The sequence below is a fragment of the Heterocephalus glaber genome, unplaced genomic scaffold (assembly GCF_053883595.1).
Source record: "Heterocephalus glaber isolate CG9 unplaced genomic scaffold, H.glaber_assembly_v1.0 deba00000621, whole genome shotgun sequence".
In the NCBI taxonomy this organism is placed as follows: domain Eukaryota; kingdom Metazoa; phylum Chordata; class Mammalia; order Rodentia; family Bathyergidae; genus Heterocephalus; species Heterocephalus glaber.
In genome coordinates this window covers 15,379,059-15,406,959 of record NW_028258153.1, presented here as the reverse complement: position 1 = coordinate 15,406,959, position 27,901 = coordinate 15,379,059, and the positions used below count along the sequence as shown (strand labels likewise).

Sequence of the window (27,901 nt, the reverse complement as noted above, 5' to 3'; positions counted from 1 at the left end):
ATTTGAAAAGATTTAATAATTCCATCCTTCCAAAGAACATAAAAATGTCAGTTAAGGCAATATGAACTAACCTCCCACATAGACTGTTAGATTATTCTTAAAATATCATTTCTCAAAATTTGTTAAATTCATTTAAGGAAAAAAATTTACCAATTCTCCCAAGATTGGGTTAAATTACTTTCTGACAATTTTGCTTAAACACGTACAAAAATAAAATTAACTTATTTATAAGCTCTTATTAAATTATAAAGCTGAAATACATTAGTTTTCTTTTAGACAAAAAAAAATAAAATTCAAATTTCCTGCAATTATGTCTAAAATAAACCATATTATTCTGATGAAGCTAATTTAGTTCTCACAATTGAAATGTGATAACTAGCAGATACTGTACATTTTGTTTAAATTGGACATGCCCATATTAACCAGATGTAAATAATAATTCAATTCTTTCTTTACTTGTCTCTCTTAAGGCTATTTAAAAAGCCCATTTATACAGCACTCCATGATGTTATTTGGCCTACACTTGTATGAATGCATCCTTTATGTATTTCTTCTCTTTTATTATTTCTTAACACTTGAAATAATTTTTGATGATGTCAGAACTAAATGCAACCTCAAGCAGAAAGAGTGAAATAATGTAGCATTGCACAGTTACAATTTGTTCATATGAACAAATAGATTCCTGTATTATTTTACTAGATTATCTTTCCAGTCTAAAAAATCTTTGATTTATATAAAATATCTTAGACCCTAAGAAATAATGTTCTAAAATGTATCAAATTCTTAAAAAAATAATAGAGCAAATGAGATAATTTGGGAGGCTTTAAAGGTAGTAAACATAATAAGCATGAATTATTTCTGATGTGTAAATATGAATAAATTTTTCAAGTTAATTTTCATCTTCTCAAAAATTATGTTAGGCATCTAATCTGAGTTAATCTCAGTGAAGAAACCTTCAAGTATTGCAAAAATAGCAAAGAACAGTCATTGACATGGGAACTTACATGGTAGTAGAGATGAACCTTGTGTACAATTTTGTATAAGTCTAATAGGAAGATGCAGGAATGACCAAGAGGACAGGAAATTTCTGTATATGCCCCAATTTTAGTGTGCTTGCTCCACCTCTCAATTCTCCCAACTTTCCATAAAACACTGGAGTGTTAGAAGAAGTTAATTCTGTTGCATTGAAAATTAATATATGTAACAATTCTCAAAACTCCAAATAATTCTTTTGGTAATATTATTAAGCAACTTAGAACTCTAACAGCTTCTTTAAAACTTAATTTTCTGTAGCCATTTCATTTTATTTTTAGTGCATATTAACTGTACAGAATAATGAGTTTCATTTTAGCATATTCATATATGCATATAACACATTCATCATTCCCACCACCCCATTAGCCTTTCTTGCCCTCCCTTTTACTCTCCTCTTGATTCAGTTCCTCTTCTCTGAGAGTCTCCCTTCTTCTGTAGCCTTTTTGCTAGTATACATTCCCATTGAAAATGTCATTTGAGAAGCCCATCATTGCAAGGAATGTTCAGAAGAGCTCCTCCCACATCCTGGGCTCAAGACCACTCACAACCCTTGCTCCTCCTCTGTCACTCCTTCACTGCATAGTGGTGACTGTTAATGTTATTTACTTGGAGTAATTGTTAAAATATAGGTGCAAATACTAAAATCAGAACTACTCAAAGCAGTAGTTTAGAAATAAAATATTCATCTTTTCCAGCGTAACCCTACTTATTGACGGTTTCCTCATCTGTAAAACAGAGCCAATAATAGTAAATAATTCATTAAAATAATGAGGACAAACATCTCAGCAGGGCATATGGGACACACTGAGCACTTTAATACTTTTTAAATGTTGGTTCTGCTGTTAACAGTACTACTCTAGAAAATCATGTTCACAGTTCATCCCATAAGAATATGCATAGTCAAGTGGCTAAAAAAAAAGTAAAGAGGTTAAGCATAAGGGCAAAATTACTCAACTGGGTAATCTACCTTTTAAAATTCAGATAAATTCTATCCAACTGAATTCCTAGTCCCAAAAGCCTAGTAGGTTCACTGTACTTTCTGTCACCTGGGTGGTATGAAAAAGATTCTCCAGAGGAGACAAAATCTAAATAAGGTTAAAAACAAACAGAAATCCTCAAACCTGATTATGACTATGCAAATATGGATCATGGGTGTCTTAGTTACTTTTCTCAATGTTGAAACAAAATACCCAAAACCCAAAGTTAAAGGAGGAATGGTTTATTGTAGCTCACAATTTGCAGAGGTTTCAGTTCATAGTTGTCTGTTTCCAAGACAAGGTAGCATGGCAGAGGGGCATCGAAGTGGAGAAACAGTTCATGGCAAATCAAGGCAGGCAGAAGGCAGCTAGCAGCAAGCAACCGACAAGTGACAGATTCTTTTTGTTGCTTTATATTGTATCCAGGCTTTCCACTCTAAAGGTGTGTTAACACTCACACCCTTGAACCTAGCATCATCACACTATGAATCAATCCCAGCATCACATTCTTGATCCCAGCACCACACGCCTTAGATCCAGCCACCTCCAAAACCCCCACCTGTGACCACATGAGGCTTTGAAGGGTGCCTAGGTGCAAACCATAACAATGGGTAAAAATAAAATTTCAATAGAATATATTCTAATATCTTGACTTTTTAAAAGCATTTCAGGCTCCAAACTAGTTATTTTTGCAGCTCACTGACTAATGATTTTAGTCATGAGCTTTCTGGTTTTCGATGGAACTACTGTACTTAGAAGATGAATGTATGTCATATGGCCTTTAAAAATCTTTAAAACGTCTACTATTTAGAAAAGAAATATTTCTTTAGAAAGAGACCATATGATATGGCATTGTATTTCCTTGAAGTGTTATCTTTCCAGTTTTTCATAATGTATCTTATTCACATTGATCCTTTTAGTCACAGGTATACATTTTTGAGGCATCTCTTCAGGTTTTAAATCATGTTTCTGCAAATGAGCATAGTAACGTATTTGAAGCAGACTGTAAACATACTTTCAGTTAAATTCAAAATGAATCTTCTCTTTTCTCTTTGAATTTGTTTTATTAGATTTAAACATTAAATTGCTTCAGTTATGTAAATAACTTTTGAAAAATAAAATGCCGTACAAGTTCATGCCAGTTTTCTTTCTTTTCTCAGTCATCATTGTCTCCTTCTTCTTCTCCTCCTTCTTCTCCTTCTCCTTCTCCTTCTTCTCTCTCTCCCTCCCTCCCTCTCTCCCTCCCTCCCTTTCTCCCTCTCTCTCTCTTTGCATTTTAACTGCAATTTAAAAATTACATTGTACTGTTTTTTGGGGAAAAGACACCAAAATGAAGTTTTAATCCACTCTGCTATTTGGTTACCTTTCCTCTTTGCTACCTGCTTCGAATTTCTCATTACAGTTTCTTCTGTTACTGTTTGTTACAGAGGAGGTGTCTGCACGGATAGTTCAAGTAGTCACAGCTGAGGCTGTAGCCGTTTTGAAAGGTGAACAAGAGAAAGAAGCTCAGCACAAAGACCAACCCGCGGCTCTGCCTTTAGGTAAATGGAGAAGAGCCTCAGGTCTGAGGCTGGGCCTGCTGCACCCTGATCAAGTCTTCATGTTAAAAGACAGGCTATATCTTGTACAGTGTCTTACATGTGATGCTCATTGGTCATCTACTGAGATGCACTGCAACCTGATTCCTCCCTCCTCCACAGGCTCATTGAGGGATTTTGGTAGTTTCTAGAGTGGTAAGCTTACAGTTAGATATTCCCTTAAGTAACCCATAATTTTTCATTTCCTAGACCATTAGAGGATTGCATGAGCACTAATGCATAAGGAAAATGTACTGAAATTTCTAGTTAGAGATGGTTATTTCCCTTTATGGGTTTTAGTAAATGATTAACTACACCATAGTCTTGTTTCTGTCTTCTTGAACTGCTACACAAAAGCTAGAGCTAGAGCTTTATTATAATCCTCAGAGACTCTGTATCACATATGAAGTACTGACCACTTGGCTCATCTCAGGGCAGTGAGATAGCTCTGCCTTCTTGCTTGGTCACAGATCAAATGCCCTCCAGTGACAGGCAGGTAATATGGCACATGGTTTCTCAGAAAACACTCAGTTAAAGGATTGCTGCCCCACTCATTCATAGGTAGATAGAAACATAAATAGATAAACAGATATCTATGTGTATATATGATAAGATACAAGGAAACACACTCTTAGGTTCAACATGTGTTTATTTCACAGATACATATACCTGATCTGTGGAAAAGTACGGCTTCTAAGCCCTAAAAAAGAGTACATACCCATTTTTCTCTCTTACAGTCTAATGTATCTTAACATTTGATTTTCTGATCATTACTCCTTCAAGCCTCTAATAAAAAGTAAAGACTAAAAATATTTTTCTCTCCCAAAATAATCATAGAATATATACAGTATTTTCTGGGTGGTTTATCAAGCGCTACTTTTCTCTTAAAATGGAGAAGGGAAATGTATCTAATCTAAAACATTCAAACTCATTTTTAAAATTTTTGAAATTGTAAAATATGCCATGTAAAACCCACAGAGTCAGGGAATTTTAAAAGGCATCTAAAACCCCAAAGCTGCCTCTACTAACTGTTTATAAAACTGAAATTTGGGTGATCCTTAAAACAGAGTGAACCACTGGCCTTAGTTGAGAAATATTTCCTTTAGAAATTTCATATGCTCATAAGAGGGGTCCTAACAAAGGTCAGTATCCTAAGGAGCAAATGGTAGAGTTCACTGTCGATAACGTATCTTCTAAAGCTTTTCTCTCTGTCCTTCTTTGTGTGCACGGCTAAGGCTGCCAGATGACTTGGCTCCCACCGGTGAATCATTTCTGTCTGAAAGTTGCCCCAGGCCATGCCAGCTTCATTTGCTGACAATACATAGAGAAGATGGTTTTGACACTAGGCTCAGTGGGCAAAATGTTATTTTAAAAAGATGTCAGCTGATATAACTATCAATGACCACAGTAACATTTATTTCCAGATAAAGCAATTGGACAACAAAACTTTAAAAATTTTTTTCATTCAGACTAGCCTAATCCAAACTAAAATGCCTGCCTGCAAGTGTTTTTATTTGCTATATTATGACCAAATAAAATATATTATTAATTGAACAGGTAGACAGAAATTAATGAGATGAATGATAGAATCTTAACATCCGTCTCTACTCCATTTTTATGAAGAAGACAAAAGACTTTTTCAAAACATATGAAATGCTTACCTTACTTTGCAGTCTATCAAATATGCAAACCAGGTAATGGGCCTAAAAATAGGCTAAATGAAGGTTATTATTGAATCTTTCCCTGAATTTCCTAGAGAGGCCTTTTTACAGATCGAAAAGCTGTCCCACAGATCCACTAACCCAATAGGATTAATTGTTGTCATCTCATTTCTCCATTGTTTGATCCATAGCAGCTGAAGAGACAGCTAATCTGCCTCCTTCTCCACCCCCATCGCCAGCCTCTGAGCAGACCATCCCCGTGGAGGAAGGTAAGTCCTGCTGGACCCTTCCGGCTTTGTCTTCTCAAAAAGGGTAGATAATAAACATCAAGCCAGAAGCCATGGACCTCAGTGTTGGCCAAAAGTCCCTCAGTTTTGGAATTGTCTGTTTCAAACAGTGAAGAAGTGAAGTCCTTAAATATGCAATCATTTTATTGCTGTAAAATCAGACGAATGTGGTAAATAAAAGAAAATCGACTGGATAAAGAAAGGGATAATTTCATATTTAAGTTGCTAGAACAACGATAGAGAAGCAGTTTACTTAATGTAGTGTTTGAGAGAGCAGCTACAGTCCTATCTTATAAGTGACTGAATAAAAATAAAAGCAATGAAATCCCTGTTATACCAGGAGTCATATTTATTGATGAAGTCAACACTTGCTTATGGAAGCATCAGGAATTGTCCCTGCTTTCCTCACCATTATATTTCCAAGAACCTCCCCAGGGCTAGATCCACAGCAAATTCTCAATAAATATTACTGAATAAATGAAGAAGTTAGCAGGAATTTGTGATAGAGCAATGAACTAAGAGCTGATACTAGGGTTTCTTTCCTGCTGGGACCTGTTATTTCCCATGAATATATTCATGCACTTCTTTGACGTGGAATGCTGTATCAGCTTTTCAGTCCTTATTGATTAAAACAGAGGGGTGCTTTTGAAGAGTACCCATTGAAAATCTCAGATGAAAAGCACTAAAGTAAATTATGTTGAAACAGCAGTCAAGCATGAGATCTCTTCTGACTTTTCTTGGAACTCTGAATGATGCACAAAAGTTAACTGACCTGAGTCAGAGGAACAACAGTGGTCTGTTTGTACTTTTCACACACTGAAACCAGAATTTTACAACTATTTTATTCACTTACTTCATTTGTTTTTCATTTTGGCCTCACTTTAGAGTTCATTTTAATGTGTTAAAAACTGAATACTATTTGTCATGGAAGACTAATCTTTCTATAATTAGCAATCCAATTTATTTAAAATATTCTCTGATTTCCTAAACACAACAATATAAATTACTAAACTACATATAATTAATTCCAATATAATTTATTTTTGTCACAGATATATAAACCTAAACATTTTTACCAAGTTTTTTCTTTCTGAAATTGAAGATTTTTTCTTAATTTAATGCCTGAAATAATGTTAAACAAACAAAATTACTCTAAGGAGGAAAAAATCAGTCCATAACAGCCACTGACTATTACTTAATTCACTTTAATTTTTAAATTTATATATCTGAAGATTCTTTTTGGCCTTACATTTCTCCATTCATCCACACACCGCCTATGGTGTTCTGGGAACTCTGCAAATTCAGGGTGTATGCTAGTGAGCAAAACAGACATGAGCCTTGATTTTTAAGGAGCACATTGTCCAGTGGAGAAAGGAAGTCCAATAAATAAACTTTCAAATAATTTCAAATTGAATTAGCTCTAGGAAGGAGATCAGGGAGTTGTAAGGCAGAATAGCAAGGGAAGCTTTATTTTATAGAATGAATAAAGGGACAGTTGAGCGGCTGAGCCCAGAAGTATGAGAAAGTGTTGGCCAAACAAAATTGGAAGAAAGAGGCATTTGGGGCAAAGGGACCAGGATGCAAAACTTCTGAGATGAGCAGGAAGAGCCAGTGTTCCAGCAAAGGAGAACATGGCTAATGGGTAGTGAGAAAAGGGTTGGAGGAGTAAAGGAACAGGAGAGTAAGACAGCCAGTTGGGGTCAGGGACCTGGATTCCATTCCAAATGCAGCGGGAAGCCTTAAGTAATAGTTGTACCTCCCTGGGTCACTGAAAATGTTTCTGAACTTCTGCTTAAAGTCATTCAAGTATCAGAGAATCCTGTTAACCCAGAAAGGTATATGATGTCCACACAGCTGGCCTATTGCAAAAGTCTTCTGAGGTCAAGTTATTGGCTCTTACTTCTTAATGGGAGCTCTAGCCAAAAAGGAGGGCAAGCCCTCCCATCCATCTGGGAATTCACCCAGCCTGCTTTTGGGAGTGTAGCATAAGGGATATAATGAAAATATAAATAAATAAAGTATAGCCAGGGATTTAGCTCAGTGATTCCGCCTCCTGCCTCGCAAGCGCAGGGTCCTGAGTTCGATCCCCGGTACCAAAAAAATAAAAAAATAAAGTACATAATCAGTTTCACATTTTTGTTACGTATGTGTCACAATAACCTGTTCCATCACATTTCAGAATTGCTTTCCCCAAGTGGTTTCAGTATAGTCAGAGGAAATGCCAACTTAGTTATCACTGAAAGTAATACAAAGTTATTTTCAAACCTAACTGGTACTTTTTTTTTAGAAAAGCAATAAATTATATGAAGCCCTGATGATTTGCTTTTGAAAGAATAACCTTTTTTTATTTATATGATAAAAGTATACATTTTATAAAATTCCCCTCGTTACACACCAAATAATATTATCACCTTAAATATGTGAAAGAAATGAGGTCTAGGCAAAGTATTGCCTCTTTTTTATTTTAAATCACAGTTATGTATAGCAAATAATAGGTTTTTCAAAGTTTAATTTTGTCAGAAAATAAATTAGTGACCAGTCACACCTTTGAACTATTCAGTTTTTAATCTAATTAGTGTGTAAAGATCCATTTCAATTTCTGTCAATGTCCTGCTTACAGCAGGTGTGGTAGAAAGGGAGCAGGTGAGTTTCTTTGCTTTGTCTAGGGGATTATTTTTCTTCTTTGATACACTTTTAATGCAACTGCCACAGTCTGATCCTTTTGTACAAAAGGAAAAGAGCTCTTGAATCATACCAAGTTTTCAGTGACTTTGGGGATACATTAACTTTTTATTAACTATCAAACATTTTTAAAGCTATCCTTTCCCAAAGGAAAAGCATGAAAGCTCCCATGGAATATAATTCATGAATTACCATAATTTATAAATATTCATTTTTTTGTAATTAATGTAAAATTGATAATTCCCAGGATATGTGCTTATTCTAGGAAACATTCACAAGGGATTTTGATGAAAAATTTTAACAAGTAACACACTTAGAAAGGAAACCATAGTACAGTTTTCCAATATTATACTAGTTATGATGTTTTCCAATTTACCTCCTTTTACTTTTTGACCCAGTCTTAATAATTGACATTTGAACTGAGCTATTAGAATTTGAAAGTCTGTGCAAGTACAATGGGATCGTAAGAAAATAGAACCAGGATTCCTGCCGCCCTCTGAGGTTTGTTCCAGAGTTCTAGAGTAGTGTTTTTCTGTGTCATAGATGTGGCAATGATAACTGCCAGTTTAAAACCAGTTTCCCTCTACATCATGCTGCTGCAGCATTAATAGAAAACATAGACATCCTCAGGCTGGAAAGGGCTTACAGATGGTGAAGAGCGATGTCACTGGGGCCAGCTGCCTTCAGCCATCCTCTGGGGGACACAGAGGTGATGCCACAACAAGCAGAAATCAGAATCTCCAATGCTCCATCGAGTGTAGTCTCTCATGATTATTTGTACTCCTGAAGGCTGACCAACTAAGACTGGTTTGAAGTAGTAAGTCTTACTTTAGCCCAATAAAAATTTTCAAATGGTTCTTTTAAAAAAGCAAGTTTGAACAAAAGCAAGCTAGAGGACATTTATTCCTCTGTTGAAACCAGGTAAGCATCAGTTTTTAAGATAATTATGCAAAAGGACTTAGTAAAAGTCCACAATGTACTAAGTTACCCTGACCTTTTCTATATGACATTATTAAATGAAGTAGAATGTTTGGTGGCAACAACAGAGGCCTCAAAAGCATACTTACTCATAGTAAAAGGCTGAATGCATTCATTCATTCATTTAAACAGCAAAACTAATGGTTAAAAAATGGAATCAATTTTTCATAACTCTCTTAACTCCAACTTTGATGTGTCAAATAAAAGGAAAGAGCAGAAGTACTTGAAAATGTATCCAGGTACACAGAAGATGATAACATGTATGGAATCAAACACGTGTTTGGAACTTTCACAAATATCTTGCCGTTTAATCTTCCTAGCATTGTGCAGAAATAGATTATACTCATGTCCATTTTTTTGGCTTATGTCTGGATAAGTGATTTATCCAGAATTCAAATCTAAATTTAAATCCTGCAAACCATAATTGCACTACATCCCTAATTCTGCCTCTTGTCACATTTCTTACTGTGGGATTATGGGAGTAAATTATCTTCAAATGTGAGTTCCTTGTTCCAACTACTACACAAATGTCCTTTTTCTAAAACCACCCCCAAATAAATATTCCAATTATTTTAAATTATTATGCATCCCACTTCCATTGGGAGTGATCCAACAGCACCTACCTTGCACAACTGCATAACAAATGAGAACCTAATGTCTTAGGTCAGTATCATTGGAACCCAATGCACTGTTGGGACTTAGCTCCCTAAGCATAGCTTGCCAGGCTTATCTTTTGAGCTTGTATTGTAGATGGATTTCATTCACAGGTCATAAACAGAGGCTTGGAGTGCATATAGCACATAATACCAGGAGAGGACTGGTCTTTGCCAGACACTCCTGGGAAAGTTGTCTTGGCTCAGGGCCAGACAAACACAAAGAGAAGCTACTTTTCCACTAGAGTCTTTAAAGTTTCTGTTTTTGACTGGTTAGAGTGAAAGTCTTCAAAATAGAAAACATTGCTTCTTTCGAGATGTTACAGATCTGAAGCAAAGATGTGGGCTGTTTTTACATTTGAGCATGTATAAAAAGAGCAACAGTGATAAGAAAGGGAGCCAAAATCTACAGAAGCTTAAAATCATCTTCTGAGTATGGCTTTCAAATGACAGCTCTCAGTTTTGAGCTCTTTAGTTTTATACTATATCCTTCTCTACTTCCCCACATCCCAAAAATGTTGAAAATCAGAGAGACAAATATCCCCTTTTTTGCTTCTTGACTCCCCATGCAATCTGTTGAACATAGCCCAAGTATTAACAGTAACGTACATAGCTGGGAAGTTTATAATCTCAGCCACTAGACAAAATATGAATGGCTGAGATACATGACAAGCTGAGGGCTATGCTTCAGTCAGTGTTTTAGACCAGATCTTGGACAATTAATCTACTCAGCTGAGAAACTGAGCTGAGTTGAACTAAGAATATTCAACATTATTTTAGGCATCTGCTACTCCATGATATAATAAGTATAATGGGTGAAAAATTCTAGCATGCATCCAGAAGCAACTTCCTTGGAATGGTCAGTAAATAACATGCTCAAAAGATTAAAAGTAATCCATCCACAGTGTTATTTTTAGTATCTTTATGATTTCAGACTTTTTTCCAGTTGTCCACACTTGGTTGCTGAAAATAACTTACTATCCTAAAAACTCATTGCATTTGCAAACTAATGCTATAATTTTGTCGCTTAAATCCTGATAAATAAAAATTATACAGAGGGATACTATAAATTTTGTTCTTATTGTTGAGAGTTATGAAATTTAAAAATTATTTCTAGATATATGAACACAGTGACTAGCAATTTTGATAAAACGCCACCTTGAGATGTGGTACTGGAACCAAGTCCAAAGCCTCACAGTGTTCATTCTCATGATCCTTGAAGTTGATTGAATTCTACCGGGTCCAAATGCTGAACAGTCTGATTTACAAGTTAACTTTGAGGAAATATGTTTAAATAAGTCAGACTTCTAAGCCAAGACACAAAAAAGGACAGAAATGGGAGCAATTTTAGTAAGAAACATGCAATAAGACATTTGAAACATAAAAAACAGCCAAGAGCCAGTGGTACAAAAGAGACTACGTGGAATGAAGTTCTGAAGCCAACTCTAGAAAAGCTAATGGTATCTTCATTAGGCTTTCAAAAGAGAAGCAGAACATAAGAAAACAAATTTGTTATGTTAAGAGCCTCCTAAAACAGTATACAGTACATCTCCAAACATGCAGAATTACATCAGCCTTAAGCATCCTATGAAAGAGCTATGCTGACTCCTTTCTGCTTATGGAAGCAGGAAAGAGAACACTGTAAGTTTTTCTTAACAGAATTAAAATTGAAAATTACTGGCTAAAGTCATTAACTCAAATTGAATTAACCAAAATGCTATTTGTACATCCTAGACAATTAAAGTCATGTTTCATACAGGAACTGTTTTTCCTTATAATCATACAGGTATGATACCCTGACAACATTTTTTCTCCTTTAACTTATAAATATATTCTTATAAGAATAAGAAGAATTGATCTGCTCAAAAGGATTTCCTGCAAAGAATGCGTGTGTTTTGTAATGCTTCATTTCTATTCCAGTGTTTCCTTGGTTATTCTGCCTCACTTGAGAGGAACGTACAGATAATTTCTATTTTGCAGCAGGGGTGTCAGTACTTTTTATTTGCTTAGATCAGGGCAGATTTTCCTAAAGGACAGTCTAATGCAGTGGCTCCCTAAGCATGCAGCATTCCCTGTTGCCCATCCTCCATCTGCTTGGTCCTGCTGATTCCCCTCCATCCTCTCCTGCCGCTGCCCCGCCCCTTCATGTCCTCCTGCAGGTGTCTCATCTCGTCCGTCCGATCTGGTGTCTGTCTCGTCCAGTTCACCCTGCAGTTTCTTCCTGTGTGTCTGTTTGTAGATGAAGGGGCTGAGGATCAAGTGGGTCCTCTACACAGGTTCCCCAGCCATGAACCTACCACCAGCAGGGAGAGGCGTAGACTCCTAGCCCCCGCCATCTCGGTGTCTGTGCCTGATGATGACCCTTACAATTCCGATGAGGAATACTATGAGCATCCCTTGTTCAGCTCAGAATGGACCACTTCTAGTGTGCTCCCCAGTGTCCCAGCGCAGAGTGCAGAGGCCCACTTAGGCCAGGAGAAAGGTGAACCAAGCATGGTGCCCTTTTGTTCCTCCTCCCCAGCCTGCAGCTTTGCCCACATGCATCCTGTTCAGTGTGCCTTTGTGTGGGGGTGGGAGGACAGGAACCTGTTTTTTCCATACAAATGTGAAGTCCCTATATAGGTGTATAGATCCAAATGATTCAAAAATGTTATAAAAGAAGCCTTATTTGAGACATGTGTGCACTTCCTTTTTTATATCATTGCTTCTGAGAAGATGCAGAGAGAGAAAGAACGAAAAAGTTTAACTAAAACATGACCCATTTCTACTACTTGCAAGTAAATCAGTAAGGAAAAACATATTTTTTACTCAAACCATAAAAGATGATCCTGAAATTTTTTTCACCTTGAATCCACAGTGTTACTACGACCAGCCCTAAACAGAATTAGCTTTCTTTTTAGTGCCATGTTGACACAATCTCTCTTTAAAAGAGAAAAAGTGAAGGATCTGTTTGGAGCAGAATAAATATTACGGCAGCAATTTGTTTCCCCTTTTCCTTTAATCATCTACAAAAACTACAGAGGCTTCTCCAGGTAACTAAATCTTTGTTCACACCAGGAGTGCTGGGCTAAAGGGAAGGAATCCTAGGAGCCTTTGTCCTCTCAGTCTCATGAAGATGGAAGATCCTAATGTATAACTGGCTGGGGTGGGGATGAATGATTAGATGCTGGCTTACATCTTGTCTCATGCTTATAACAAAAAAGAAAAGGAAGCTTAAAATAATTTTGCTTAGGTGAAGATATTGTTTTCACATGGTGAAAATAACCTACTTAGAAGAACTCTTGGAGAAGTTTTTCATATAGGACAATATTTAATGTAAGACAGAAAATCCAAAGGCAATGACTAGTAAGCTCACAGGTCACCAACTACATTCATGACAATAAACTTCTTCAAGGAACATTTTGACAACAAAGAGTTCTAATGGCTCAGATACTCTGATGAAGAAATATAACCTAAATTGAGTGAAAACTAAGCTCTTCTACCTGTGAACTTATCACACATGAGAATATTTGAATGAGGAATAGGTGCAATGGAAATAAACATGATTTATACAAACTGAGAAAATGGAAAGCTAAAAGACTTATGTGGATTTGGAAACTTTTAAATTAACTCGATTAGAGTTTATTCAATAAGGCAACACTAGTAAAGCACTTATATTAAAATTAAATTGTAACCCAAATCTATGCATTATAAAAATTTCCTCAATAATAAGTTAGAACTGGAATTTTTAAAATGTTACTTACAAAGTTAAATTGAAAAATTGGAAGTTTCTAAGTGCCAAATATGAAGAGATGAAGTGATTCTCCCCATCCCCCAGAGGATTAATATTTCTTAAAATGAAATTTCCTTTTCTTTTCATCTGTAGTCTTTCCCACAGGACCATTTAAACAATGTGCAACTGTTTCATAAAAATGTCATAACAATTCTCCATTTGCAGAATAAACAATGTATATATTTATCTCTAATTTCTTAAGGGATAAAATTGGATTTTTAGGTTTTTTACTGGTACTTGAAGTGTAAATGAAGAACAAATGAATACAGTAACTTAGAACCTTCATAAGTCCATTGTTTATGTTTAAAGGCTAAATTCCCCTGTGATGTATATTTCAGGGGTTATTTTGGTAATTTGGTCACCACTCAATTATCTTTCCTGAGCGATTTTGGTATGAATTGCAGAAATAAGATTTTATTACTAATATGCACATTTTCTTTGTTAGTATCAAGGAGAACTATACAGGAACTATATTATTGATTAAACAATATTATAACAATTATCCCCCAAAGGAAGCCTTTTGTAAATAAAATCTAAATTTCACCTTGACCTTGTCTTTCAAAATATTTTACCTGTTCCTTGAAATTCTTCATTTTCTAAGCCATTATCTCATTCAGTGAAAATAATACAAGTTGAGCTAAGTAGTCTTTTACCTTGGGAATACTAAATAAATGATATTTTAAGTGTCAATGGATTTTGTGATAAAGTGGTTAAGCTAATTGGTTGGCTATTACTTTGAGGGAAGAGTTGTTTTTTGTTTTTTTTTTTTGTAATTCCCAAGACTCCTCTGTGAAGTTTGCTCATTTTAAATAAAGCAATCAGGAATTCTTATGTAGGGGCTTCCTGAATTGGACAAAACAGCACGTCTGACAAATGTAAAGGGTTTTTTCAGTGCATCGATACATGTCTCCGTTCCCAACCATCTGTTACTTGACAGCATCCATCTCTCATTCCCAGCAAGCTTTCCACATGTGTGCAACTTGCTGCCATTTCCACTAAGGGTAACCTATCAATAAAACCCTTTCAGCTCTTGGGTTTTAAAATAAATAGCCTTTTAATGAGACCTTAAAAGGCATCACTATTAGCAGACTCTACATCATAATTTTCCAACCAGTATATCATATATGTTGCATCAGACTATCAATTTGCTGATCCAAATGGTAAATCATTCCAGTGGAGCTGAAAGTGTTCCTTAAATAACATTTCTGTCCTTCTGTGTATTGTTACGTGGTCATGATGTCAACATCTTTTTCATCCCTAAGAAGAAGAAACTCTAGAGGGCCTGATGGCTGAGGAAGAGAAACCTGTTGCTCTTCCTGGGAAAGAGTGTGGGGCTGCTAAGTCCTCAGACCAACCCCGGGCCCTCAGTGAGGGCCAAATGGAGTCTAGTACAGAGGCCCAGATAGTTCCGGAAGAGAGTGCGCCCCCTGGGGCTCTGCATGAGAAAAGTGTAAAAGAGGTCACAGAGTTGTCTCCGGAAGTAAAAACCCCTTCCTGTGACAAGGAAGGTGTGTTTCTCAAGATTTGCATGTGTTTTGTTGCAAATGATCTCCCAGCGACTTACATACCTGGCGCCTTTCCAAAGCTGTTTCATCTCGGCCTTCTCATAATCATGAGACCACCGTTTCAGCCTTCATGAGCAGAGAGTGTTGCTTGCGCAGGTGCCGTGTGGCAGCTTGGTTGTCCTCTGCTGCAGCTGATTCTTGGTTGTCCTTTGCCATGATACAAGACGCTTTGCAGCAGGCTGATGATGCTGTGTGAGCTTTTGAGTTTCCCTCCCTCCTCATCTCAGATGTTTGCCAGTCACATTGCTAATACATGTATATTTTTGTTTTGGTTTTTTGGAATAGCAATTCATATGCTTTTCTTTTAAATCCTACAATTGGATTTTGGCACATAGAGGCTTAAATAATAGAATCGCTTTTATTTGCAACTGCAACCTGCTATATTTTTTATGCTTCAACAAGTACTGGTTTGGTTCCTTCAAAGCTCCTGTTGATGCTTCTCATGTCATTTCCTTTCCATGGCAGCCAACTCCTTTGGTCGCTCCCATATCTCTTGAGTTTTCATCCATCTAACCTAACCGTTATTACAGCTTCATAAAATATCTCTTTTCTATTATCACAACAGGATACACAAGCATATAAGGTAATGATGATCCATACACTTGCTCAAGAGATGGTTGAAATTTGTGATTTTTTTTCCCCAAACCTTTTCAACATAACTACACTTAGCTGCAGTGATCAGTGTGAAATATTTTGATCTTAAAACACAAATAGGGCTTTAAAGCCTTTTGGATTGGTGAATAAATGAAAATAAGAATATGTCACTTACTTTCTGTGAAGCATCTTTAAAGCCAATATTGATCAGTACTTCTCCAGTTGGTCATGTTCACAGGGAGTGTGAGGTCATGACCATAAGAAGAAAGGTATTTGGAAACTTTATTATTCATGTTACTTGCCAATATTAATACTTTAATTCAGATAGTCTCACATCTATGAGACAATTAAGCAATGATTAGGTAATAAGAATATTGAATATGTGGTACAAACTGCCTTTTCAATTCTTAAATTATGTCATATAAATTTGAGAGCAAATATTTACTTATATTCCCAAAATTTAATCTCAGATCACTTCTAAAAATTTAGGCTAGTAACCTTTTAGTGACCCTCAAATCAGTCCAGGCCTCTGTTAATCACGCTATTTTTTCTTGTATCATTATTAATTACTTGACATTCTGCCCTGGCCTGCCAATTCATCTTCAAATGAGAAAATATTCAAATGTGAATAAAATTCAATAGAAATCAATCTTTATCTGTATATAGTCCTTAATATATATTTTATATCCTTAATCACTTACTCAATATGCATTAATATATAGAAGGCACATTTTCTTTTCTACTATAATACACATCACATAATGTTTAGGACACACCAGACAAACAAAAAAGAGAAGACAAATGAGTAGTCTGAAAGTAAATGCTTCTTATAATTCCTGTACACATTGATTTACAACAGTTCACTTTACTAGCAGTACACATCTATCTCAGCTCTGACATTTTCATATTGAGTTTTAGATGAGTAGCATGCTTGCATGTTCCATATTTTTTCATTTCTCTACCATTCATCATTTCAAAATATAATTTTAAGCTTACTGCCTGAAAGCATTTGCCTATGATTTGTTTAAAAATCAACCCGATTACTTCAGATTTACTTACAGCCTCGAAGATGGAGTTCCCTGATCATCAGGAATTGACTTCCTCAGCAGCTGAGCCTTTAGACAAAAAAGAAAAGGAGTCAAAGATGGAAAGTATGCCTGGTGAAGACTTTAAACATGCTGCCTTAGTTCCTCAGCCTGACACAACTCAAACTTTCCCTGATACAAAGAATATGCAAGGTGCAGAAGGAGAAAAGGCACCTCCTGCTCTGTTTGGGCATCCTGTTGGTGCCACCCTGGAAGACATGAAATGGAAGACAGAACCAAGCTTCATAGTGCCTGGCATTGACCTCCCTGCACAGCCTCCATCCCCCAGAGAGCAAAAAGACTGGTTCATTGAAATGCCAGTGGAAACAAAGAAAGATGAGTGGGGTTTGGCTGCTCCAATGTCTCCTGGCCCCTTAACACCCATGAGGGAAAAAGATGTCCTGGAGGATATCCCAAGATGGGAAGGGAAACAGTTTGATTCTCCTATGCCAAGTCCCTTTCAACCTGGAAGTTTTACTCTTCCTGTAGATGTCATGAAGAATGAAATCGTAACAGAAGCATCACCTTTTGAGCCTGGCTTCTTACAACCAGATAACAAAAAATCACTGCAAGAAATCAGTGGCCCAGTGACTGCCAAAGATAGTTCTAAAGTTGAAGAGCTACAAAAAGATGAACCTGATAAAGTGGCAGAAACAGCAGCCTCAGAGGCAATTACCTTACCCAAAGATCCCCATGTTCCAGTTCTGGAAGGATATGTTATTGAAAAAGTTCTAGGGGAAAAGAGAGGCACCCCCAGTGGACAGGAACCTACACTTACTGAAAAGGAACTTCAGCCAAAGCTTGAAGAGAAAACATGTGTTTCTGACAAAGAAGCTGTACCAAAAGAGCATGAACCCTCAAAATTGAGAGATGAAGAAACAGCCATAATTCAGACTGCCACTGAGCACACTTTCTTGAAAGAAACACCTAAAAGCCAAGAACAAATTACAGATATGTTAGAACCTGGCACCTTCCCTGTAGGTTTGGAGCAAGCAGTGACAGATTCAACCATGACCTTGAACACCTTGGAAAAAGTCTCCACTGAACCAGCTGCACTCTATGAAAAGAGTACATTACAGGAACTTTTTCAGGAGAAAGTTGCTGACACAGACAGTAACGTTGAAGGAGTTAGGGATGCACCGTCAGCAGAAATTGGCATGCCATTTTATGAAGATAAGTCAGGAATGTCCAAGTACTTTGAAACGTCTGCCTTGAAAGAAGAAGTAATGAAAAACATTCAGCTGGCCAGTGATTACTATGAACTAAGTGACACAAGAGAAAGTGCCCATGAGTCTGCTGATACCATTTCTGCCATGCTTGAAAGTGATGACAAGGAATTCCAAGTAGGGAAAGAATCCCAGCCCAGTGCACCAGCACAGGGAGCAGGGTACAGCACTCTTGCACAGAGTTATCCATCTGATTTGCCTGAAGAACCTAGTTCTCCTCAAGAAAGAATGTTCACTATTGATCCAAAAGTGTATGGGGAGAAAAGAGACCTCCACAGTAAGAATAAGGATGATTTGACACTCAGCAGAAGTTTAGGACTTGGTGGGAGGTCTGCAATAGAACAAAGAAGCATGTCGATCAATTTGCCCATGTCTTGCCTGGATTCCATAGCTCTTGGATTTAACTTTGGCCGGGGCCATGATCTCTCTCCTCTGGCTTCTGATATTCTCACCAACACTAGTGGAAGTATGGATGAAGGTGATGATTATCTTCCACCAACCACACCTGCAGTGGAGAAAGCCCCTTGCTTCCCAATAGAAAGCAAAGAGGAAGAAGAAAAGACAGAGGAAGAAAAAGCTACTGGACAGGAAAATATTCAAGTAGAGACATCCTGTGAGTCACCTTTTGTAGCCAAAGATTATTACAAAAATGGCACCGTCATGGCCCCTGACTTGCCTGAAATGCTTGATCTGGCAGGTACGAGGTCAAGATTGGCTTCTGTCAGTGCAGATGCCGAGGTTGCCAGAAGAAAATCTGTCCCCTCAGAAACTGTTGTTGAGGAGAGTAGTACTGGATTGCCACCTGTAACTGATGAAAACCATACCATTGTGAAAACAGACAGTCATCTAGAAGACCTAGGCTACTGTGTGTTCAATAAATACACAGTCCCACTTCCATCACCTGTTCAAGACAGTGAGAATTTATCAGGAGAAAGTGGTTGCTTTTATGAAGGAAGTGATGATAAAGTTCGAAGAGATTTGGCTACAGACCTTTCATTGATTGAAGTAAAACTGGCAGCTGCTGGAAGAGTCAAAGATGAGTTCAGTGCGGAGAAAGAGACATCCTCACCTACATCTGGTCTGGTTAGGGAATTTGATCAGGAGAGGAAAGCAAACGATAAGCTGGATACTGTGCTAGAAAAAAGTGAAGAACATGCTGATTCAAAAGAATATGCCATGGAAACAGAAGAGGCTGGTGGTAAAGTGGACACATTTGGGTTAGGACTAATGTACAAACCAACTTCTGCCAAAGAACTGACAGTGTCAAAAGATGCAGCATTCGAGAAAGCAGAAAAGGGTCTTAGTTCAGTGCCAGAGGTAGCTGAGGTAGAACCATCAAAAAAAACTGAACAAGGACTGGATTTTGCCGCAACTAAAGCTGACCAAGGTCAATTAGATGTTAAAATCAGTGACTTTGGGCAGATAACTGCAAGGCTGAATGTGGATGCTGGAGAGGCAGCAGAGCTTAAACTGAAGGGTGCACAGGAACTGGCACTCTCATCCAAAGCACCTCAGGAGGCAGATGTGTTCCTGGGTGTTGAGGCTAGCCACATGAAGGAAGGTGCCAGAGTTAGTGAGATAGAAGTCAAAGAAAAGGTGGCCAAGCCCGACTTGGTGCACCAGGAGGCTGTAGACAAAGAGGAGTCCTATGAGTCCAGTGGTGAGCATGAAAGCCTCACCATGGAGTCCTTGAAACCTGATGAGGCCAAGAAGGAAATGTCCCTGGAATCATCCCTGATGCAGGATGAAATTGCCATTAAACTGTCTGTGGAAATCCCTGGCCCACCTGCTGTTTCAGAAGCTGACTTAGCTGCAGCTGAGCAAGCCGATGTCCAGATGGAATTTATTCAGATGCCAAAAGAAGAAAGCAAAGAGGCCCCAGATATATCCATCACCCCCTCCGATGTTACTGAGCCACAGCTTGAAGCAGTCATATCTGAACCACCAGAGGCTCAGAGTGAAGAAGAAGAGATAGAAGCCCGGGGAGAATATGATAAACTGCTCTTCCGCTCAGACACTCTCCAGATCACTGACCTGGGTGTGCCAGGTGTCAGGGAGGAATTTGTGGAGACCTGCCCAGGCGAACACAAAGGAGTCATTGAGTCCGTGGTGACCATTGAGGATGACTTCATCACTGTAGTGCAGACTACAACCGATGAAGGAGAATCTGGGTCCCACAGCGTGCGTTTTGCAGCCCTAGAGCAGCCTGAGGTGCAAAGGAGACCCTCTCCTCACGAGGAAGAAGAGCTTGAAGTGGCAGCTGAAGCCCAGGCAGAACCTAAGGATGGCTCTCCCGAAGCTCCAGCCTCCCCTGAGAGAGAAGCTGTGCTATTAGAATATAAGACAGAAACCTATGACGATTACAAAGACGAGACCACGATTGACGACTCCGTCATGGATGCTGACAGTCTCTGGGTGGACACTCAAGGTGTGCTCTTTTTTTGTTTTGTTTTGTTTTTAATTTTCTGCTCCCAAATTCAACCCAGTAACCTAATGAGCGTTTAAAAAAATTTTTTAAATATCCCTTTATCTCTTTATTTTGCATTTTGTGAAGTATGCGAAGGATTCTGTACATTTGTCACTAATGTTTTCGCTGTTGTTGTTGTCATGATTTGCTTTGATCCACAGATGATGATAGAAGCATCATGACAGAGCAGTTAGAAACTATTCCTAAAGAGGAGAAAGCTGAAAAGGAAGCTCGGAGACCATCTCTTGAGAAACATAGAAAAGAAAAGCCTTTTAAAACCGGGAGAGGCAGAATTTCCACTCCTGAAAGAAAAATAGCTAAAAAGGAACCTAGCACGGTCTCCAGGGATGAAGTGAGAAGGAAAAAAGGTTCATTTAACAATCACTTCTTTAACAATGTTTTTTGAAGTCATTCGTTTTACTTGTGTGTAGCAGAAGCTGCCTAACAGTCTTAACCGATTACTTACAAAATTTTCATTTGGTTTTGTTCCAACTGTTTCTTTTTTTTTTCCTGATGGTATGCTCTTTGTGTTTTCTTATTCATAGCAGTTTATAAGAAGGCTGAACTTGCTAAAAAAACAGAAGTTCAGGCCCACTCTCCCTCCAGGAAATTCATTTTAAAACCTGCTATCAAATACACTAGACCAACTCATCTCTCCTGTGTTAAGCGGAAAACGACAGGTGACTGCTCAGTTCTGCAATGTGGCTGGCAAACATAGACATGTATTTCTTTTCTTTTCTTTTTTTTTAAATCTCATTACCGTAGCAGCTTCTTCATTTTACTTTCCTTCAAAGAATTCCAGCAGTCATGAACAATTTTGCTATTGAGTGTCTTGTATCATTATTCTTTTTTTTTTCTCCCTCCCTGCAGAAGAGCTCATGACCATCTGTCTCTTTGTCATGCTCAGACGTAACAGTGTGTGATTGTATCTTGGCATTGTGCTCTAATGTCACGTTCTGGGGATTCCTATTTTCATTCTGTGTGTTTGGTTAGACGATGGCGATAAATTTTACCATGGTATGCATTCTTGTTATTTTGCTTATTTATCTTTCTCATGCTTAAGTCATATATATTTGTCTTATTTTCTACATTGTCACTACCAAATCTGTTACTGATGTTGATGAATTTACTGAGAATCACCAAGAATGCACAGTGATTTAGACACTGAAAATGAAAAGCAAACTGAGGTAAAATTGTGCTTTGCAAAATTATTTTGTTTTGGATGAAAAAAAGTAGCAAGAAAATGAAATTGTGTGGCAATTCTGTCAAATTTTATTACTTATATCCATGATTAACAAGCCTTTCAATCCATTGTACTGTATCTTTTGACATTTTCTTATAGAGATTGTCTTAAATGTCTTGAACTAAACAGCTTAATTTTCTGACATAATTCAGATTGCAGAATTCTAAGACAAAACTCTTTTCCCCTTAAGAAAAACTTAAGTTAGAAATAAACTTAGCTCTATTTCAATTTTGCTACCTATTTCTCTGCCTTCTCCAAATATACCATTTATTTGCCAAGTTTTTAAAAGTGGTGGAACAAAAGAATGAAGCATGTTTGAAATTATGATAAAACCCATAGAAATATTTATAGTGCAAACTTTATTTCTAAATTTCAATTCAAAGTGTTTTGTGGGTGTAATTACACTAGGATAATCTTAATGTTTACAATATGTTTTATTTTAGCATTTAAATGGCATGCTTGTAACCTACAAAACCACAGATTCCTAAGTCAGGAAGGAATATTTGCCTTTCCATTATACATCACACTTGTCTCTATGTTCCCCTTTGGATGGTTTTAATGGTTATGAACAGAATTGCTTTTATGAGATAAAGAAAATCAAGGTAATTGATGGTTTCATGACAGACACTGAGAATTTCAAGTCTTTTGTATTTGTGTTTTTCAAATAGGAAACATCATGTGTTTTCTTTTCAGAGCAAGTATCTGAGGCAGGATTTTAAAATGGAAGGCTTATCTATACATGCAAAGCTTGATAAAGATTTAGGGTGAGGAATACCTCTAAATTAGAAGTTAGAAATTAACATGATACCTCCAAATCTTATATTTTAGTTCATTTTTTTAGGTTTTTAGCTTCATTTAACTTGGAATTCTTCTCCTAGTTAGATAAATGCTTGGGCAGGCAGAATCTTCTGGTTGGAGCATTTAAAAATCCTCTCTTATCTTGAATGATTAAAGATATTATCAGGATTGTGGAATTTCAGAAGAAATATGAGATGTCTGAGCAGTGTCTGCATGTCCATTGATTTTCAGTTTACCACACTGAAACTATTATTGTTTGAAGGATATTTAAAATATTTAGAACGATTTGAATCTTCCCTTATTCTAGTCAAATATTAAGATATTCTGACAGAAAGCATATACCAAGCATAGACGTACTTGGTTTGAAACAAACTACGTGCATATGTCATAGAAATTTGAGATAGGTTATATAAATAGTAGGAAGGCATCCCTTTTACTGTAAAAACTTTAAAAGCTCAGTTCTGGAATCTGCACAATATTACCAACCAGACCTACATACCCCAGAGCATATTGTAGACAGTTATTATTTTGGTGTTAGAGCTGTCCATGGCATAAGAAACCTTTTGAAACTCATTTGGAGGCCTGGTAAGGATAAATATTTGTTTCCTTAAAGGTCTGTCTCTTACCAAAGAAAACTAAGGAGGAAGTAAACACATAAGCTTGCTTTTTTTATTTTCTGAAGATAACTTTTTGAATATGGATGGTTTTTCCAAAACAAAAAGATTGTCTTAAATTGTGAAATACTTAAATCAGGTAAGTCATCAACAGAAAATATGCTCAAGATGATGGAGTTTAAAATTGAAACCAGAAGTATAAAATAGCAGCAAGAGAAACAACAGTAACAGATGTGGTAATAATTTCATACAGGAAGTGCATGTGTAGAACATGGTCTATATTTACTGAACTTGAAATCCTCTCATGTTGTCTGTCCTTGACAAGCTACTATTCTTCCCTTCTCATGTAGTGCATTTCACATCAAACAAGTGTGTTATTCATATTGTGAAATGAAGGGTGCAGAGAGGAAAGGGTTGGCTGATTGTGACAGTTTGGAATGTAAAATGTAGCAATAACTTTAGGCATGCCAGTGGCTTCCAGCAAAACAAGAGAGTTTGGAAATCTCAATGAACACCTCTATGTCACACCAACCCTTGAAAGCTGTCAGCTTCCTTTTCCTTAAATTCTGCAGCATTCACATTGCTATTCTGTGACTTCTGTTCTAAAGAGTCTGACTTCATGTAGTAGTGATTCTAAGGTATATTGTGAACCCACAGAATGTGACTGGTGTCCCTACCTGTGCTTTGCTAGGCACTGACATACTCTAAGTAACACACACTGTAGTTAGTTACCTGCTGTTATTGTGATTCAGGTTTCTTCAGTTACTGAATCTGAGCCTCAGAAAAAAAATGCATTAGTCTGTTGATACAGTAGAATGTTCAAATGGCATTGAAAAAAATGCATTTGTGTGGTTTTTAGCCACTAAGTTTGAGTTTATGTGTCTTTTCTTTTCAACAGCAACAGGTGGTGAATCAACTCAGGCTCCCAGTGCATTTAAACAGGCAAAGGACAAAGTCTCTGTGAGTAAAATAAGTTTTACCTTGTTCTTCATGTGAAGCTCTTTTTTGGTATTAATTGCGATGTCTTAATAACTTTAGATATTTTTTACATTTTTAGATGTTTGCCCTTAAATGTCATTTTAAACAGTTCACCCACCCAGATTGACTCTTAGAAGCAGCCAAGCAAGGATTAACATTCTCTGGAATGGCATGTGATGGTAGCTGGTGGGGATATGGCTGGACTGCTCTTTACTAGTAAGATAAAAACATGAAGCAACACAAGGATTGGGCAAAAGTGGGAAAGACCAATTTATCTGCTTTATATAGAATCAAATTTACATTACAATCAACATAACTATTTTATAGCAAATTAGAGCTAATGTTGGCTAAGTTCATATATGCATTTCCTTAGGATAATTAACTACTAGAGAAATTGGTGTTGCAAGAAAGATGTCTAGTCTTGCTACATATTACCAAATTTATAGTTGCTAAATTCTGAGATAAATATATTATTGTTTTAATGTGGTCTATTAATAGGTTTAACTTTTTCATATGTTTGTAAATATTTTCTTTTTCTTTCTGAATTTTATTTTTCATTTTATTAACCATATTTTGAAGACCAAAACCAACATGAAGTATTTTTGCTCCTTTACAATTAGAAGAAAAAAGTTAAAGAACTATTCATGAAAGCTAAAATTTATAATAAATAATTTGAATGATGTTAATTAATAACTTATCACAGAATTCTGAGTCTCCATAATTATATGTGATATTTAAATCATAATTCATAATTTAACCTTCTAATAACTGATAGTTTTTAAACTTCTACTTTTTATTTATTATTAAAACAATGATTCATTTCCATCAATGACCAAACTTTTGATAATCATCTTGAAACTCAAGGACTTCACTTTCATCAAGGAAAATATTTGACTTTTATACAAATGTTTTCAGACATATTCCTGAATATATGACAGGTAATAGAATTCATTTATTGCTTTGGTCAATATTAGGCTTTATTTTGAGTACAATGAATTCCAAGCTTTTTATTTCCTCTGTTTCTGAGAACTAGTGACTTGTCATGTTCAAATCTTTGCACATTTATTGTTTAAATGATCTTCTTTTCCTGTCTTAATTGTCTAAAAGTAAAGGAAGATGATGAAAATTCCTAAGTAATAATATAATTACGAAGATTAGATCCAGTAATTTTATACAACAGAATACAGTGTGTTGACTGGAAAAATAGCATTCATTTAATAACAGCAGTTGTTATTATTATTATCTTTGTTATTATTTAGAAAGTAAATTTTTTTAAGACCAGATACTGAAAATAAGTCTGAGTTTGTCCCCTGTAGGAAAAAATTTTAAATAGACATCTTTTGGAAAACCTGTAGGAAATATTCAAGACTTTAGTCTGTAAGGACATTGTGTGACATAAAACTAACTTTTTACCTGGTAAATATCCATCTCATCTTTGTGAAGAAGAAAGATAAGTTCATCATTCTTAGCTTTTCTCATTTAACATCCCTTTTTTCTTCCTAATACTGCACCCTCTATTTATGTTTTCTAAAATCTCTAGACTAATTCTGACCTGATTTGTTTCTGATATTCAGGATATGCATGTAAACAGTCCTCTGATTTTTGTCTTATCCTTTATTATGAAAATTACTCCCCATAATCTTTCGTTAACTTGGATTTCTGCTGGTGACAGTGGTTTGCTTAGCATTGCACTTGTCTTTCTTAATTAGAGGCAATCCAGTTACTTCATTCTTCTTTCTTAGAACACATTTCTTGAAATTCATTCTTTTGTGGGTAGGATCAATCAAAAAAGAACAACTGTGCTGAGCCAGTTAGACTTCCACTCAAGGCCCTGGGTCTGCAAAGGAGGACGTGATTTCCACAATCAGTGCTTGCCTGTGTCCCTGTGGAAGTAGCTGTGGAGGTTAAAACTTGAGATAAAATTCTCAGTTTTATCTGCCATTTTTGAAACAGCTAAATCAAATTAATTATTTGAAGATAATAGTCTCCTTGGCTTTGTCATTCTTGTCTGTCTTTTTAACAAAGTCTTCCAGGAGACATCATGATATGGCAGCATAGCTTTCTCCAAAAGCCACTTACACTTGCAGAGCATTTCCCCAGGTGTGCTCAACACATGTAAATTAAGTCTGGTGATTTTTATAGGGAATCAGTGTGGGGCTGACTTTTCTTCTTAGATTTTATAACACATCATCCAGTCTGTCATCTGTGCATAAAAAGATCTCACTAATTCTACAGAATAACCGGGCAGGTCTGATGGGCCAGCATTATTTTTATGTTCACATATAGTAGGTATAAGAAGTATTGTGAAGTTAGTTCCAGCTCAAAAGAGGTGTTTAATAAAAATCTCTTTTTCCCACATGATTATACATTTTCATCATTGATTACAATTATTGTACCTGTGTTCTTATTAAAAGTATACATTTCATTTAATTTCATGTATGTTTATACTTTTTAATTTTTTCATTTACTTCATAGTTTGGTTTATTTTGTACTTTTGTTTGTTTTCTTTCATGGCTAGAATCCTACCCTGTCAAAGATTCCTGCTTTACAGGGTAGCACAAAGTCCCCAAGATACAGCTCAGCCTACTCTAGCACGACTAAAATGGGTACCTTTTCTGACAGTTGTTTAACCCAGCCCACCTCAGCGGGCTCCACAGAGCGTTTGCCATACTCAAAATCAGGGAACAAGGTAAGGCAGTAGGTCGGTGAAAGGTGCAGAAAGGAATATAATTTGGGAGATGGTTATATGGCATAATTCAGGATCAGCATAAAAGCAAGGATATAAAATACTAAATTATCTGACATATAAATAACAGAGCCCGTTAAGAGCAAATACAACTGAAAAAATTTTTATACCCTTCTAGCAAAAATAAGTATAGAAAATATTTTTTCTAGATATATTATCCAGTATCAATTTTTTTCTTGTGAAATATCAAATAAAAACTGACAAAATATATTCTATTGTATATAATGCTATATGTAATAGATAATTTAGTATAATGACAAAATCTATTGTACATAATATGGTAGATAATTTAGAGTCACCTTCAGACACATTGAGGTTTAAATACTGCCCCTGCCAACTTTGTGAATTTGAAAAAAATTATATTAACTCATTAAACCAGTTTCCTCAGATTTAAAATGTGTATAAAATGGATGCAGTGTGCTTAGAGTTCCTGTCACATAGGTGTACATAATACCGTAGTGGTCATTCTTGGGAATATTATTCATCCAATGCCTTTGGCCAATTCTTGCTGATTAATAAATTATAATGCTAATGAAGATTTTTCAGTAGAATTAGCAATTTGCTGAAGAGTGCTTCAGTAAATTAACTTCCAGAACTAACTCTAGAATAATATAATCTTACAAAATATCTAGGTAATATGAACTCTTTCTAAGTTATAAAGTAGAAATGGTTAAAAGTGTATGAGATTTGGTAGTGTACATTAAAGTAAGTTTATCAGCACAGAAAAAAATAACCAGCATAGTGTTCTCACTTTGTATAATTAAAATAAAGATTTACAAGAAACCAGTGTCTTTTTGTTTTCCCAAATCAGGATGGCATAACCAAGAGCCCAGAAAAGCGCTCTTCTCTTCCAAGACCGTCCTCCATTCTTCCTCCGCGCCGAGGTGTATCAGGAGACAGAGAGGAGAATTCCTTCTCCCTCAACAGTTCCATCTCCTCTTCAGTGAGACGGACCACTAGTAG

At 36.5% G+C, this 27,901-nt stretch overlaps 1 protein-coding gene across 42 annotated transcripts in view; it reads left to right on the top strand.

Annotated features, from left to right (window-relative positions):
* The window catches only part of Map2 (microtubule associated protein 2), a 268,232-nt gene that overhangs the window by 216,871 nt on the left and 23,460 nt on the right, over window positions 1-27,901 (top strand). For 9 of the 42 annotated variants that reach the window (XM_087206178.1, XM_087206174.1, XM_087206177.1 and 6 more), the window contains 9 exons: window positions 3,440-3,553; window positions 5,442-5,519; window positions 14,885-15,130; window positions 16,831-20,520; window positions 20,721-20,927; window positions 21,105-21,239; window positions 24,113-24,174; window positions 26,711-26,881; window positions 27,750-27,897. In XM_087206178.1, coding sequence (XP_087062304.1) covers window positions 3,440-3,553; window positions 5,442-5,519; window positions 14,885-15,130; window positions 16,831-20,520; window positions 20,721-20,927; window positions 21,105-21,239; window positions 24,113-24,174; window positions 26,711-26,881; window positions 27,750-27,897 — 4,851 coding nt within the window. Of the gene's footprint in view, window positions 1-3,439; window positions 3,554-5,441; window positions 5,520-12,089; window positions 12,333-14,884; window positions 15,131-16,830; window positions 20,521-20,720; window positions 20,928-21,104; window positions 21,240-24,112; window positions 24,175-26,710; window positions 26,882-27,749; window positions 27,898-27,901 lie in introns of all 42 variants that reach the window. The other 33 variants (XM_087206187.1, XM_087206185.1, XM_087206186.1 and 30 more) reach the window with 20 other exon arrangements.